Consider the following 17623-nt stretch of genomic DNA (forward strand, 5'->3'; position numbering starts at 1 on the left):
GTTACACTTTAGCATTCATTATGGAATATTTAAATATGAAGATTCATACATCCTATCATTCCAGGATTTGATTTAATGGTTCAAAAATGAATTGGACATAAAATACTATGTAGTTACGATTCTGGAAATCTCTCCTGATACTCCAGGACAGTCGAAATAGAGAAGGGTGAAAACATACAGTGAAATAAAGCAATTATGCCAAGGTGGATGAGAGAACTCCTACAAGGTCCCATCCCGGCATGAAGAACTACAGACATTAATGACGACTGAGAGCTGAAGAATCAATCTGCTTCAGGGTGATCCAGCCCAAAGTGGTCAGTCCTAAACATATATAATGTGAGGGGTACTAAATAAAATCAATAAGTTGTATTTATAAATATATATGTATAAATAAATAACAATAATGATAATAACAATTAAAGAGTAAGAAGCAATGAATCTGAAGAGTAGGGGGACATGGGAAGATTGGAGGGAGGGAGGGAGAGGGGCAATGATATACATGTAACATTCAAATCTGAATGTACCCCCAAATAAAATATTAACAAAAGAGAAATTGTCATAAGTCATATAAACCTCTCCTTATGGTAAGCTAGTGAAATTGGAATTCTTAATAAGAGAGAGGGGATAGGGGAGGGCCAGGGAGGGAAAAAGTCTGGGTTTATGTTTAGTAGATATAGGAGTCAAAAAACGTAATTGGTACAGAAACGTAACCAGACACAGGGACAGTAAGAGCTAAGCCAGCACGGAATCAGTAGAAGGCACCCTGTTGAAAGTTCTTTTGAGCTAGGTACCTGGCAGCATTTAAAGAATACAAACAATTAAAAGCAACAATATGTCCATTGTAGGAGAGGAGTGCTGGAATGGGACAGTGAGAGAAACTGACTGGATCAAAGCAGGCACAGAGAAGTGTTGGAAGCAGCTATTAAGGCTGTAGACATATGCTTCATGTACTTTTTCAAGGTAATAACTACCACATGTAGCATAAACAAAATACTCTTGTAAGCCTGAGACTGTCTGTTGGACTAGGAGAGCAGTAACTGAAGATGAGGGGACAGAATCATGGCAACCTGGATACTTATGACACCACCAGCAAAATCTTCACTTGCAGAACCCCGTAACACGTCACAGTGGGTCAGGATGGCCAACTGCTCCTTGAAGGCAAGCCCTGTCAACTGGTTTAGGTGGTCTTCCCCTTGTCAGAGTATCTTGTCTCCCAACCAAAGTAGACACCACCAGAAACTAGTGAACTCTAGGGTCTTATGTGACTGTGTTGTTCTGAAAGTCCCCCAACACGTGCTTCTGGGGAGTTTATCTCCACCAAACCCAAGTGCTGATGCAACAACAGAATATAAACCCAACTTTTACAAACTCAAAGAATTTTGGTAGTGGGGGAAAGCTTAGGCAGCCTTGGTGGTAACCGAAAACAAAGACAATCAACCAAGCAAAGAACACCTGGCCCCTACAGAGAGGCAGTGGAAAGGAAAGAGCGGAAGAGAAACTGTAGCATAGAAGCACACTGCTTAGACATCACTAAGAACTCGCATAGGTCATGAGGCAAGTTTATACCATTCCATGCTATTTTTATCTAGTTTGAAAGCTGATTGGTTGATGGCAACGAGTGAGGAGAATAAGAGCTATTTGAGTGCTTGTACAGTTTACAAGGCAGTGAAGTGATTTTTGAATATTCTTACAATGCTCTTAATGTTGTAGGGATTTTGATGGGCTCATGAAAAGAACTCCAACAGAAAATCTGGAAAACCTGATACCAATGGAAGATAAACTATTTGACATTACCAGTGAACTCCTAGAAAAGCTTTACTTGTTGCTTACTGGCCTTATCAAAGAGGCTTAATTTGTCTAAGTACCAAACATCCTTTTCTATAGATGTTCCCTGTTTTAAATAATATCCCAGAGTGTAGGTGCCAGAGCAGTAACTATTAAATGCCCACATACGGTGTTTTATGGGAAGAGTCTGATGCTATTATGTTGCTGTCACACGAATACTTGGCTTTTAAGCCAGGAATACACACAGTCATAATAAATGGCTTTTATGACTTCACATACACAGCTCTGATGCACAGAAAGTATAGAGGAAAGATTGCTTATTTTATGCAGGCTTGGCATGAACTTCATCCCCAATTATAGGCAATAAGGGGACTGGATGAAGCCAATGAAAGCACAGGCTGGAAAATGGAAAAGATAACACAATGCCTTCACATAATAAAGACTGCTATTGTTCAAATTGTAACAATATTGTTTTTTTTTTTTTTTATTTCCCTCCATGATGTTAAATGTTTCTGTCTTCTATAGTGATGCCAAAATGTGAGCTGTCTCACTCATCAGTGGCAACTCTTTAATCTTTCTTTTTTTGGCATAACCACATAGCCAAGGTAGTCATGGATGATTCATGCATCATTTCATGCTCGGTGGCAGACTTTTCCTTCTTCCCTAAAAACACCTAAGCCTTTAAGAGCAGAGCTGGGAAAAAGCGAAGGTCGGAGACAGCTGTTCTCCTGTTGTTCATGTTGAGGGTTTGTATATTTCAGGATTTCCAGATTTGAGCCGTGTGAAACATTTTCTGCAAAATAAGAAGCCAAGCCAAATTCACTGGGTTTCAGGTCTGCAGACAAAATGTGAACCAGCTGGATTTGATTGGTAACGTTTGTGTGCAAGAAAACTTAGTGGCAAAAATAAAGCCAGCATTTTCCCAAACTGGAATCGACGTGTCTTTGGGCTATCCCTTCCATCTATCTTCTCTGGAGAGAACTTTGAATTTTGAAAGGACCTCAAATAAAATGTGCCAGATAATTCCGTAGAGTATCTGTTTGGAATATTTGCCAACAAAAAGAAAAAACATGCGAATATGTTGTCTCTCATAGTCAAAATTCTCTATGTAACCTGTATTCAAGTTGCTGAAATCATGCCTTCTATGCATGTACTTTAAAAAGTAAAAACCAAGAAGCATGCTCACATTGACTTAAATCCACAAATATATACAGCAAAATCTGGCAATAGTGACATATAATGTCAAACTTACTGGGTTTGCTGATGGCAAAACTTTACCCCATATTCTATGTAAGTTTAGATGGAAATTACTGTGTTTCTTTCTTTCTTTTTTGTTCTCCAGAGACAGAGTTTCTTTGTGTAGCCTTGACTGTCCTAGTACTAGCTCTGTAGGCCAGACTGAACTCGAAATCACAGAGATCCACCTGCCTCTGCCTCTTGAGTGCTGGGATTAAAGGTGTGCACCACCACTGCCAGGCTTACTGTGTTTCTTATAAAAACATATGCAATGTAGATTTAAGCATACAATAGAAGCAAACAAGCATGTTCTATTATGAGATAGGGCAAAATATTTACAAAGATTTTAATAGTTTTAAAAACAAAGCAATAAAAGATAATCTGAACTAGAGAAGACTTGTTTTACTCCAAATTTCAATTCAGTTACCTAAAAGAATGAGTACTTTTACACAGGTAAAGAAAGAAATGATGTAATTTTTAAAAATTTTGATCCTTCCTTTGGAAGGAAATGCTCTTGCCTTTTGTCTGTTGTGGAGCTCCAATGCAGATGATAGCTGCCAGGACAATAGTATCTCATCAAGCTGCAAGAGTCACCATGGCAATTATGGAATAGTCAAATCTCTTATGTTGTATTTTGGGTGTGCAAATATCTAACATTAGCTAGCAATTCTCATTCAAGCCAGTTTTACAATGGGAAGCATATATTATGCATAATCTATTTCCCTAACACTTCTATATCATAGTCCATCATCAGAGAGCACCAGGGCAGGAACTGAAGGCAGGAACTAATGCAGATGCCGTAGAGGAGTACTGAGCAAGGAGTACTTGGCTTACTCATGGCTTACTCAGACTTCCTTATTATACCTCCCAGAACTGCCTGCTGAGGGGTGGCACCAACCACAGTGATCTTGATTCAGCCACATCAATTATCAATATCCATAATATGCCTTAAATCTTGCAGGCGAATTCTATGAAGGTATTTTCTTGATTAAGATTCTGTATTTAGCCAGTGCTGAAAGACACTTCATTCTGATTACAGGAATGATCAACCAAGAAGACATTACAATCCTAAACACGTGAACTTGGAGTTAAATGATATCATAGATCAAATGAAATTGACAGACATCTAAAGAACATTTTACCTAAATATCACACAATGTACATTCTCAGGAGTTCATAGAAATCCTATAAAATAGATCTCATACTCTAATATAAAACAAATCAGAAAATAAAAAATTGAAGTAACTCCAAGTATCTTCCCTGACCATGATTTAATTAGCTCAAAATCAATAGCAAAAGTTATTTAGAAATTACACAAACTCATGGTGATTAAATAACACCCTAAAGAAAGATGAATGAAGAAATAAAAAGGAAAACATTTTAAATTCCTGGAAATAAATGAAAATAAAAACACAAGATGCCAGAATCTGTGGAACACACTGAAAACAGTCCAACGAGGGAACTTTATCGCACCAAGCACCTACATTAAATAATCAAATGGAGCGTAAATAAATACCTTAGAGATGCACCCCAGGAGCTTAAAAAATCAATAATAAACCAAACCCCAAACCAGTAGATAGGAAGATATAAAACCAGGGCAAAAAAACAAAACCAAAAACCAAAAACAACAACAACAAAAAACCCAACAACAATGAAGTAGAAACGAAAGCAACAAACAAAAACAATTCAAAGAATCAATGAAATTCAGAGCTAGTTCTATGGAAAGATAAAAGGTTGATAGTCTCTTAGCCAAATTGACCAAAACAAAGAAAGAAATGATCCAAATTAATAAATTATAGATTGGTAGGGGAACACTATAACAGGCACCAAATAAAACCATGAGAGAATAGAATACTTAGGATTTGAAAACATATCCTTAATTAAGTTGAAAATCCTAAAAGAAAGCGATAGATTTCTGAACACATCTAAACTATCAAAATTAAGCCAAGAAGAGATCAACAACTTAAACAAACCACAATAAATATGGAGATAGAAACAGTCATAAAAAGCCTTCAGACTATAGAAAAAGTCCAGGTCCAGATGGCTTCATAGCACAATTCTGCCAATAATTCCCAAATTATTCAAAAATTAGAAGTGGAAGGATCACTTCTAAACTTCTTCTATACAGCTGCTCTTACTCTAATTCAAAGCCAGGTGAAAATACAACAAAGAAATAGAATAAACCAGTATCTCTGATGAATATATATGCAACATCTTTTTAAAAAAATGTGCAAATTTGCTCTGGGATGGTCTGTATGTCAATTGTGTTGCTGATTGGCCAATAAATAAATCACTGATTGGCCAGTGGCCAAGCAGGAAGTACAGGCGGGACAAGGAGGAGAATAAAGCTGGGAAGTGGAAGGCTGAGGCAGGGAGACACTGCCAGCCACCACGATGACAAACAGCATGTGAAGATGCCGGTAAGCCATGAGCCACATGGCAAGGTATAGATTAATGGAAATGGATTAATTTAAGCTGTAAGAACAGTTAGCAAGAAGCCTGCCACGGCCATACAGTTTGTAACCAATATAAGTCTCTGTGTTTACTTGGTCAGGTCTGAGCGTCTGTGGGACTGGCAGGTGAAAGAGATTTGTCCTGACTGTGGGCCAGGCAGGAAAACTCAAGCTACACAAATTGTGTTGTGGAATATTATTTTAACTATGTAAAGATGTGTTACATTTGTTTATGCCACTGAATATTACTTTAATTGTGTAAAGGTGTCTTATATTTGTTTATGCTGTCTTTGTTAATGATGTAAAGATGTGTTACATTTGTTTATGCTGCTGAATATTACTTTAATTGTGTAAAGGTGTCTTATATTTGTTTATGCTGTCTTTGATGTAAAGATGTGTTACATTTGTTTATGCTGCATTTGTTTTATTATGTAAAATTTGTTGCATTTGCTTCACCTTGCCTGCCTAAGGCACTGATTGGTCTAATAAAAAACTGAATGGCCAATAGCTATGCAGGAGAAGGATTAGTGGGGCTGGTGGGCAGAGAGAATAAGTAGGGGGAGAAATCTAGGCTTGAGAGATGAAGAAGGAGGAGAGAATGAGGGAGAAAGAGAGGGACATGCCTGGGGAAAGAAGCCAGGCAGCCAGACATGAGAAGCAGTGAAAGTAAAATATACAGAAAGTAAGAAAGGTAAAAAGGCCCAAGGCAAAAAACATAGATCAAGAGAAACAGGTTAAGTTATAAGAGCTAGTGGACAAGGATAAGATAAGGCCGAACATTCATAACTAATAATAGGTCTGTGTCATGACTGGTGAGCTGGTTGGTCCAAAAAGAGAAAGCCTTCTACAAAAACTGAATAGAAGAACATAACAAAAAAGTCATTGTTTTGGTTTGCTTTCATATTGCTGCAATAAACACCATGACCAGAAGAAACCAGGGGAGGAAAAGCTTTATTTCACTTTATGGCTTACAGTTTATTATGAGGGGAAGTCAGAGCAGGAACTTAATGCAAGAACCTAGAGACAGGAGCTGAAGCAGCCGTCATTGGAGAAGTCTACTTACTGGCTTATTTCCAATGGATCACTCAGCTTGGTTTTCATACAAGCCAAGACCATCTGCCTATGGTAACTGCCTACAGTGGGCTGGGCCCTCTTGCATCAATCATTAATTAAGACAATGCCCCACAGACTTACTTATAGGCCAGTCTAATGGAGGCATCTTCTCAATTAAGGTCCCCTCTTCCCAAATGGCTCCAGTTTGTGTCAAGTTGACAAAACTAACCAGCACAGTCACCTTCCCCAATCACGTTGACTTTATTCTGAGATGCAGGAATGGTTTAACTTCAGCACAACAATAAATGTATAGTAAAGACTATATATAAAAGAAAAACAGCCGCCGGGTGGTGGTGGCGCACGCCTTTAATCCCAGCACTCGGGAGGCAGAGCCAGGCGGATCTCTGTGAGTTCGAGGCCAGCCTGGTCTCCAAAGCGAGTTCCAGGAAAGGCGCAAAGCTACACAGAGAAACCCTGTCTCGAAAAACCAAAAAAAAAAAAAAGAAAAGAAAAAAAAAAAAAAGAAAAACAGCCAATATGACCCTAAATGGTGAAAAACTGGAAAAAATTCCACTAAAATAAGAAATGAGACAGGTCTGCCCACTATTCCCACTTCTTTTCAATACAGCATTTGAAACCCCAGCTAGAGCTATAAGACAATAAGAAAATTAAAGGGTACAAAGAGGAAAAGAAGTCAATGATATTTATTTACAGATGATATGATAGTGTCTTAGGTTTTCTCCATGACCTTCCACATCACAGTCAATCATGGAAGGAACTCAAGGCAAGAACTGAGGCAGAAATCATGAAGGAATGCTGCTCACTTACTAGCTTGCTTCCTATGGCTTACTCAGTCTGCTTTTTTATAACATAGAGGACCATCTGTCCAGGAAGGGTACCTCCCACAGTGAACGGGGCCCTCCCACCTCGATCATTAATCAAGACCATGTTCCACAGACTTAAACTACAGGCCAAAATTATGAAGGCATTTTCTCAGTTAAGATTCCCTCTTCCTAGATATATCTTTGTTGGTATTAAATTGACAAAAGCTCACCAGCACAGATAGGATCCATAATAGAGCCCAATGATTCCACCAAAGTATAAATGATCAACACTTTCAGCAAAGTCCCAGGATATCAAATTTACTTACAGAAAGAAGTCAGTTTTCTATACAGAAATAACAAGCATGCTGAGAAGGAAACCATGGAGTTACTGCCATTTACATCAGCCTCTAGAACTCTAAAATGTGTAACTAAGCAAGAGAAAGACTTCTACAATGAAAAACTGAATCTCTGAAGAAAAAATTTGGGAAGACACTAGAAGATCGAAAGATTTCTCAATGACCATAGACTGGTACAAGTAATATTGTGAATAATGCTGTCAGGCCAATCATACTGCATCTCAAGTTATATTACAGAACGATGGTAATAAAAACAACATCACACTGGCAAATAAACCAAACAAACATGTAGGTCAATGGAACAGAACAGAGACCCAGACTTAAGAACACATAATAACAATCTCCTAACGTAATGACCTAAAAAGAACTGTCCAATGTTTTCAGCAGTCAGTGAAATGCAAATTACAGCTATATTGAGATTTAATCTTGCCTGCATCAAAACGGCTGAGATTAAGCAGACAAATGATATCAAATTCTACAAATGCTGTGGAAGACTCAGAGAAAGAAGAATGCTTAGTTGCTGATGTTGGGGATGCAAACTGGTGGTTTTCATATGTAAATCAGCATAGAGAGTCTTCAGAAAGCTGAAAATAGATCTTCCATGAGACCTAGTTTATACCATGCCTGGGCATATACCCAAAGGACTCTGCAGCCTACTACAGAAATACTTGTTTGTCTATGTTCACTGATGCTCTCTGTTCATCATATGTAAGAAATACGCTAGCCACCAGGGAAGAAAAGTTATCAATATTCCTATGAAGCTATGAATCTCATGAACATCGATGCAGGAGGAGTTGGGGTGGGAAGGGAAGGGTTGACATGGTGAAAAAACTTTGTATTCATGTATAAAATTTTGGTTGGAAAGTTAAAAAAAGTTACACTTTTTAAATAGTTTAAGAAAATATAAAACTGACCCTGGTGGCAAACACTAGGGAGACTGAGGCAGAAGAATTTCTTAGTGTATGAGGCCAGTCTGGGCTTTTCCCAAGAAGATTCAGTGTGCCTTGTCTTAGAAAGAACCAACATTTTAAAATATAATTTTGTACACAATAAACGCACTTCTGTTGAGTCCTAGTTGAATACGTGCCGTACAATTGCTCAACTGTAACCCTGTATTTAAGAAGCCACTTCTTAGGTTTTGTCGAAATCATTATGTGTCTACAACATCACTGTGACAGTGCCAAGCCTATGGATTTCCGTGATTTTCCATATTCCTCAAGTTTACACTGAGTCACTGTTCACTGAGTTCCAGATCTTTCCCGTGAACTAACTCTGTAATTTTTGTGACAGCGTTCTCGTTTAGAGATGATGAAGATCATGCCCAGTAGAGACTTGTTGGTGTGTGTTGCCTCTCCAAAGCCACACTCTGTACTAAGCTTTATTAATTTCTAAACATGACATTCAACCATTAGGGTTGTTTGTGTTGATCATGGTTTTTAATCCACATTTAGGAGTTGGCCTGGAAAGAAAGAAAGTAGAAGGAGGGTCTCTTTATATTTTAGGTTTGAAAGCAAATAAAAGTTAAAAACACTGGTTTTCTCTTGAGGTCCAAACCCAAAGAAGCATTTGGAATTCTAAGTCTATAAATTAAAATACATTAAAGGCAAAACTTACAGAATTTACCATGGCTATACATTTCTACATTGATTTGTAACTGAATTCATTTTAAAGAAACGGTTTGTTTGTTTTTATTATTCTTTTTATTGCTAACTTAAAATACACATGCTTGATCTCTAAAAAACACAAAAGCCTTTTCAAATAATGAAAACAAGATCCTAGAGGAATAATCACAGAGTTCTAAAGGGAAAAACATAAATTTATAAGTGAGTGTCTATGAATTTGATGACCTACAAATTCACCATGGAGCCACTTTAATCCAGAAAATACAACATATTTAATGCTTAGCAACTGCATAATAAATATGAATATAGACTAGAGAAAGTCTGTTGAATGTTCCTTGAAAACCAGAAGACTATTTTAGCACCTGGACTGAATTTGAAGGAAACTAAACTTGAATTAGAGTTTTGTGTAGACACCAAGAAAAAGTCAGTGGTTTTGGCTTGTTCAAGTGGTTTATTTAAAGACAGAACTTAACATAAAGTTCTTGGAACACTGCCTTATGATTTGGCTATAAGAAATGGTCGTGTGTGTGTGTGTGTGTGTGTGTGTGTGTGTGTGTGTGTGTGTGTATGTGTGTGTATGTGTGTGTGTGTGTGTGTGTGTGTGTGTGTGTGTGTGTGTGTGTGTATGTATGTATGTGTATGTGTGTGAGAGAGAGGGAAGACAGAGAAAGACAGAGAGAATTGAATGGGAATGTCTTTCACAGTTCACTTTGCTCATTATTTTATTTCTAGTGTATAGTCCTTCTTAATCAGACAGTGATTTCATGACACTAAAAATTAAGACACACATTTTAAAAGATAAGCTTGAGCTTGTATTAACTCATCTTCACAGTCTTTATTGTTTGTAAAATGAGCAAATTTTTATGAGTACAGAAAAATGTGCAATGTTATGCTACACACTATCCCACGTACATGGGTTGGTTTAAACGACTGTCTACGGATGCACTGACGGAGTGGGATTCTGGATCCAGACCTTCACTAAGAAAGAGTCAGACAAATGCTGTCAGGCAAGAATAAATCATCTATCTATTGAATGCAGACAAGCATGATCAATAAAAGTTTTACTAGTATCTCGATGTCAACAGTGATGAAGAAATGGGGTTATAAAGTGAAACTAAATGCTAGAGCATGGAATGGCCAGAATGGTCCTCTTCTTAAGACTATGTATCCACTTAATACATAAACATCCAATATTTCATGAAAGTCAGCTGGATGTAGAAACCTATTGAAAACAATCTTCCATCTCTATTTTTTCAGGTAGATACAGTCAAGACATAGCTTAGGTGAAGTACACATTTAAGAACATAACTGCATTAGCATGGTGGCTTATTTGCAGTGCTCACATGACCCCAAGTATGAACTTGAAATAGACACCTACTACTTAGAACTTAGAAAAGTAGATTGGCGTGTAAGAATGGTGTCAGGAAACAAAGACAGCCAGTGTTTGTATTCCAGAGAGCGGCTGCAGCCTGCACTTGTTAGCTTCTGGTTCTTTTGCTTAAAAATTTTAGTTGAAAAAATTCTGGCTTAAGATGAAACATAAAAGATTGAGGCTTTTAATTGGAAAGCATTATTATTAGAAGAATTCTAACAAGGAAAAGAAACTTGATTGCATTCAAGGACGGGGCTGCTGCCTAGATAGAATATATACTGCTTTGTTCCCTCTTCTATGGATGTATTGATTCACTCTTGCTTTTTTTTTGTTGTTGTTGTTGTTGTTTAGAGTGACCATTGGGTATCCAGAGTTGTCTGGGAGGATTGGGCAAAACGTGCCACCTGAGGAGCTGCATGGATTTGCTCTTAGTAGCCTTGCCTTTTCCCATACAGACCTTTCTTATTCCCGGAGATGTGTGTGCATGTGAAAGAGGCTCTAGGCCTGACACTGGAGACGGAGTTTTTCCACGTGTGGGTGAGAGCCGTGGACAGAGTTTTTCCACATGTGGGTGAGAGTCGTGGACGGAGTTTTTCCACGTGTGGGTGAGAGCTGTGGCTCCCCAAGTTGGTGACAGTCAGAGTCATCCGGGTGAGATTGGTTGTACGTAAGAAATTCTGTAGATATTTCTGAGCATGTTTCAAGTTTGAGAACCAAAAATTCAATGTTAATTAATTCTCTTTGGCTTGGAGCTCTGTTTGTGGCTATCAGGGTCTTCATTATAAAAGAATAATTATTCCAAATAAAATTAAGGGAACTTCTGTGGGCACTTAATAGAAAATCTTGAAAATGTGTATATAGTCTTTGTAAAGTATGAAAAACAAAAGCAACACACAAAGGCTATTTGCCACTTGAAATACATCTCCTGTTGGATATTATTAGATCAGTTAGGCACCCAATTCTAGGAAAAGTGAGTGTAACAGAGTGTCAATGCTCACTCTTCATGGACATCTGCTACACACTGCAAAAACAGAGATAGTCCTAGGGAGCAGTGTGAAAGAAAAGTCCTCCCTGTAGGCAGTACATGCATGGTTATTAATTTTGCTTTGTCTGGAAAGAGAAGTGACTAGAAGTGAGACTCATTGTTAGTGAGATGAAAGAACAAATATGGAAATTTGTAAACAGAGAAGTGAGGGGGAGTGGCATGTGGAAGAATATATACTAGTGGTGAAAATGGGGCAAATTTCTCTGGGAAACTCTATTCCCTATGAAAAGTGTCCTCCATAACATGGTGACATTAATGGGTTATACAATGCAAGTCTGCAGGATCTCTTTACAACATCGCTATACCCATGCAATGAAGGATGTTGCTATATAGTGGCAAAGATGACAGAGTCTCAGAATATATTTACAAAGCATTGTAGAGAGATCCAAAAGAAGCAAATTTTAGTTCAATGAATTAGAAGAAACTACATATAATATATTTGCACGAAATGTTGACTCCTTCTGTTCTTCAAAAGTGGTTTCAAATAGACTACTACCCATAATCCATTGCTCTATGCTTTGTATTCTGCCATATGTGACAGACATATTCAAACATGAATTTGCACTTCCCAGCATTAACGATAAATTAATTGGCTCAGTATTAGGGTGACATGGCTGTATATATTTTGTTGGAGATACAGTGGCAGAGATTGGTTAGATACACACGGAATTCATTTTCCTCCCTACCAGGCACAGAAGTGAACTGTGTTTCCCAGCTTCCCTTGCAGATGAGTCAAAGTGAAAGTGATGTACAAAGCACTTAGGACTGACCCACCAAAATAGCCAGGGAAAATTTTTGCATTCTTCATTAGCAGGGTGGACTCAGAAGAGAATTTAGCCACTTAGCAGGAGAACACTAAATAGCTCAGTGACATCTGAATTTCAACAATCTTCAATTCTTTTTTTTTTTTTTGGTTTTTCGAGACAGGGTTTCTCTGTGTAGCTTTGCGCCTTTCCTGGAACTCACTTGGTAGTCCAGGCTGGCCTCGAACTCACAGAGATCCGCCTGGCTCTGCCTCCCGAGTGCTGGGATTAAAGGCGTGCGCCACCACCGCCCGGCAATCTTCAATTCTTATCCCAACTGTTCTCTTTGTAATTATTTTATGTTGGTTCAAAATTAAATCTTGTGTTAATCTACTGATATTTGGTGTTATAAGTCAAATGAGCTGGTCATATAGATACCTGTATAAAAATGTGCAGATTGAAGTAGGTAATTGTAGGTAATACTACCACAATATAAACCTGAAATATGCAGGAATATGTAGCAGTCAGGTAGGTGGGAAATGCCTACTGAAGTCTGGGGAGACAGACAGCCTTCATATTCTACAGAGACAAGTAATCCTGTACAACAAGAAAGGGAGATTCAACATCTGAATAATCCATAGTTCAGATAGGGTGTTTTACTAAATAGCATGGATGACATTATAAATTGACTCTTCTACATTAGTATTGTGTAAGGTTTTCCAATAAGAATGATGACTTGAGATAGGAACTCATTAGGTTTTTCAATCAGAGATGAGAGAGGTTAAAATATGAACTCTCTAATACTGAATAAAGTTGACTGTAGGCCATGAGTAAGAGATAAGACTGATCACTGTTACAATCCTTTCAACTACAAAAGCTCCATCCAACCCATTCATTGATCAGTGTGTAAGAGGGAAGGGGGCTGAAACAAAAAGCACAGGAACTTCTCTGGACTAGACAGGGGCAAGGCTAAGGGCACCAGCTAGAGACAGGTTACTCTCTGGAAAACTGACTGTCACTGCCAAGAGGGGAATGATAGCAGACAGAAACACATGTGAGCAGAAGCTCCAAGCTCCTCTGGTATGTCCTATGAACTGTTTTCAGAAAACAGGTTGAGAATCTTAAGAGAGTGATTGATGTCAGAATACTCAATCCTAACTAAGACCAGGGTCTAAATTTCATTTTTCTTTTCCTTACATTAAAAATTAACTTTTTAAAAAATATTTTTTCCATCTTATCATTAGAGGTTGATCAGTACATTTGCTAAGTCTAAGGGGACAGAAAAATAAATGAAAAGAAAGATATACTTCAGGGGCAGGACAGTTTAAATTATAGATTTTTAAATCAATATACCCTGTTGAGCCCATTCTGACTATCTACATCCTTTTGTAGTTTGTTCCCACAGTCTTTCTGAGATTGGCGTGTGACTTGCTTTGTTCACTGGTATATTTACAATATGACCTTAGGAGATACTTGATAAATACCTGCATATTTGGTCTTAGTCACTAGGAATTCTGCTGCACCGGGTAACAGTCACCGACTATATTGCTGAAGGGAACACCAGAGGAGAACCATGCTGTACTAGCCAGCAATGCTTGCTGAATACCATCTTGGCCAATCCAGCCTCAGTAGAACCATGAGGGATGAGTGTCAATACATGATCGAATCTAGACAAAAAGGTCAGTAAAATGCACCCAAGGCAAGTGTATAAAACTGTTCAGCTAAGTGGCTACATGGTTAATGATTTTAGGTCAATGTTTGGAGATGATTTGTTGTTATAAAACTATGAATAATGGATATTTTAGCATGTAAATGAAGTCTTTTATGCTTTTCACATTAAAATCAATAAATGATACTCAGTAGTAACTTATCAACTTAAAACGTGCATCACTTTCTGATAAATGAGGAAAAAAAAGCAAAACCAGAACATAACCAAAATAGCAAATGCAAATTCTCTTTATGAACATTTTTGGTAAGGGTTGGCCGGATTTCTGTCTTTACGATATAGTAGAAAACAAGGTAGATATTTATGTAGTAAGAAGATATACAGGCAACCTTTCAGTTGGATAACTTACTGAAACATGATTTGCTATGAAGCATGTGCTGGAGAGCCATGCACAAAGGTTCTTCGCTCTGCGTGATGCTCCTGCAAGCACATGGCACTTGAAGGGCTGTCCCAAAGGTTCCCAGGTAGGCAGCCCTACAGCTGTCACTCCCAGAACAAGTAAGGTCTTGCTTGCCTAATGTGCTGATGCAGGTCTCGTCATCCTGGCACTTCCCTGTCACCCGGGGCCAGCATTCTGATTGGAATGTTCGATAGTGTGTCCTAGAACAAGAGTGAAGACCTGGATTTAACATGTGAATAGAGTGATTTCACATTAATATGTGATGACCTCTCACCTAGGGAAACACTGGCATGGGGCAAAATGAGTTCTGGGTACCAGCACAAAGCTAACTTTGTACTTTCAAATGTTGCTATAGGGAGTGTGGATTAAAAAACAGTGAAACTGTGTAAATTACTGTCCTCTCAGGAGGGTTTCCATTGTAACTATTTTTTTTATCACAATGGGTGACGATTTGCAGTATGAACTACCTGAGAGAAGTTAATTAAAAAACATTTTTAACCTCATATGATTTTGGAGCTGACATTTAGACACTGTCCCCCACCAGGAAAATTCAAATAAGGCACTTCCAATCCAGTTTTCCTACACCATGGGATACACTTTGTTCTTTTTCCACATTCCTAATTATACCAAATAGAATTCACAAAATTATTTTTAGATTTTTTTTTGTTAGACAGCAAGACCTAAGGCTGGGGAACATGTCTCCCCAAAAGAGACTTCGCAATTTCTGACACCTGTCCAGTCACCTTACCAGATGAGACCGAAGCCCAGACAAGGGTGGGTCAGTGGTGGGCAGGTGACAGCCTGACGGGAGCTGTTTAGACATGCAAATCCTTGGTTTTCCGTTTAGATTTTTTCTTATTTCTTTTCTTTTTTTAAATTTTATAATTTGATTTAATTTTACATATCAGCGAGGTGAGAAAGAGGAGGGATTGTATGAGCGAGAATTGTTGAGACCAAGGTTGGAAAAAGCACAGGGACAAATAGCCAAACTAATGGAAACACATGAACTATGAACCAATAGCTGAGGAGCCCCCAACTGGACCAGGCCCTCTGGATAAGTGAGACAGTTGATTAGCTTTAACTGTTTGGGAGGCACCCAGGCAGTGGGACCAGGACCTGTCCTTAGTGCATGAGCTGGCTGTTTGGAACCTGGGACTGTTTAGATTTTCATATCGCTTCAGCCTCCCCAAGATGGACTTGGAGGTGGGGAGTTTCACTGGATCTATTCTTTCCTCTTCCCAGTGAAGCCACATTGACTAAGTCTCCCTTTTTGTTTGTTTTCCAGTATGAATTTGACACCTTTAATTGACTTATTAAGGCCGAGTGGCTGAACAGGCTCGGACACAGACTGTGAGTGTTCCCCCCACCCTAAAGTTTGATTACAAAAAGTTAGGCACAGCAGGACATGACAAACCCGTAATCCCATGACTGGGAAGCTGAAGCAGAATGACCTAGTGAGACCAGTGGGGACTACGTGTAAACGACCCCTCAGTTTAGTCCATACTCTCATTATTTCCTGCATTTCTTACTTGTGTCCCAAACTGTCAACTCAAGGCTAGCCTGGTATACAGAGGAAGACCTTATCTAAGACAAACAAAACCCAAACAATAACAAAGATTCTTTAATCACATCACCACATCATTAAAAAAAAAAGGCTAATTAAAAAGCTGATTGTGGATCAGTGAGCTAGATGAGGGATGAAAGACCATTTCAAAAAGCCTGATGAACAGAGCTAAAATTGTAGGACCCACATGATGGAAGAAGACAACCAACTCATGAAGATTGTTGTGCATAGGTACTGACACACTTGTGCACACACACACACACACAGGACAAACATGATCTTTAAAAAGGTGTCATATAGGCCATCATAGTTCAACATGGTGAGTTTCTTTATTGTAAAATCCTACTCTGCATTTTACATTTGAATTTCAAAAAGGATACCACACATGTACCACAGATTCACAATAGGAATTGTCTGGCTTTATTTACACCATTTGGAGTATGGTGGGAACTCCAGCAATGGAAAGAGATCAAATGTTAGGGTTGGACTATAATAAATAAGGTGCCGAAATAAGAAAGCAAGGTATGTGTGTTTTTACTCACCTGCATAATTCATCATTTCGGCAAGTGTGAATTACACTGAGGCAAGTGGGGGGTGGAACTATGTTCAGTGCACATGGCTTGCTGTGAAGAGTTTCTTTGGACTGCTGACAGGGTATATCAGATTGAGCGCAGTCACAAAAAGCCAACATCTGGGCAGTGTTAAAAGGCATATTTTGATAGAAGAACCGTATGGCTGCTTGGCAATGTTTCACATCGCACAGATTTCCATTTGCTGAGCATGCTTTAAGGTAAAGGGCCAATTGTGCATTACAAGCCACATCCCCTACGCATGCCTCTGTCACTTCCAAACAAGACTGCATCTGTTTGAATCCTGAAAGCAATAAAATGCCCAGGTCAAAAAAAATAAGCATAAGGTTGTACATATAGAACTTGCAAACAAAACTATGGGAATTCTGTAAGGTGAGTACAAAAGTGTACCAGGTTGCTACGATTTCTTTAAAATTATAAATTTACTGAGGCTTCAGGGTGCAATGTTTGAATCATCTTTCTTCAATAGTGTATGTGTATTGTGATCCAGACTGGTGGGGAATGGACAGAACCGAAGTGGGACTTTAGGGGAAAAAAGTCTCTGACTCCAAGTTTCTCAAAAACAAGCAACAAATCTTCAGAAATAGAATTTGAACAATGTAACTTATTGTGAGCTCAGGATCATGAGTCAAAATCATTGTTCTGCCACAGTTAATTGGGGATGGATAAGAAATTCCCATCAAAAGTGCTACACAGCTATTGCTGTCTATGAAGATGCTCATATTCTTATAAAATATATACACATATATGCATATATATATATATATATATATATATATATATATATGTATGTATGTATAGAGAGACTGCTACCTCTGCTGTCACTACAGGCATACATAAAAACAGTTGGCTTG

The 17623-nt window shown here is 38.4% G+C and overlaps 2 protein-coding genes across 3 annotated transcripts in view; one reads left to right on the forward strand and one right to left on the reverse strand.

Annotated features, from left to right (window-relative positions):
* Hmgcll1 (3-hydroxymethyl-3-methylglutaryl-CoA lyase like 1) overlaps nucleotides 1-17623 on the forward strand; it is a 205687-nt gene that overhangs the window by 163737 nt on the left and 24327 nt on the right. Inside the window, exon 8 of one of the 2 annotated variants that reach the window (XM_052714742.1) lies at nucleotides 13992-14168. The exons of the other annotated variant lie outside the window; for it this stretch is intronic. Within the exon in view, the coding sequence (XP_052570702.1) occupies nucleotides 13992-14129 (138 nt within the window). The 3' untranslated portion in view covers nucleotides 14130-14168. The remainder of the gene's footprint in view (nucleotides 1-13991; nucleotides 14169-17623) is intronic. 2 annotated transcript variants of the gene reach the window in all.
* The window catches only part of Gfral (GDNF family receptor alpha like), a 52767-nt gene that overhangs the window by 15327 nt on the left and 19817 nt on the right, over nucleotides 1-17623 (reverse strand). Inside the window, exons 5-6 of the mRNA XM_052714773.1 lie at nucleotides 16722-17052; nucleotides 14565-14815 (exon numbers count right to left, since the gene is read on the reverse strand). Of these exons, the coding sequence (XP_052570733.1) occupies nucleotides 14565-14815; nucleotides 16722-17052 (582 nt within the window). The remainder of the gene's footprint in view (nucleotides 1-14564; nucleotides 14816-16721; nucleotides 17053-17623) is intronic.

Source organism: Peromyscus californicus, unplaced genomic scaffold (assembly GCF_007827085.1).
Source record: "Peromyscus californicus insignis strain IS unplaced genomic scaffold, ASM782708v3 Scaffold_11__1_contigs__length_118956290, whole genome shotgun sequence".
Classification (NCBI taxonomy): Eukaryota; Metazoa; Chordata; class Mammalia; order Rodentia; family Cricetidae; genus Peromyscus; species Peromyscus californicus.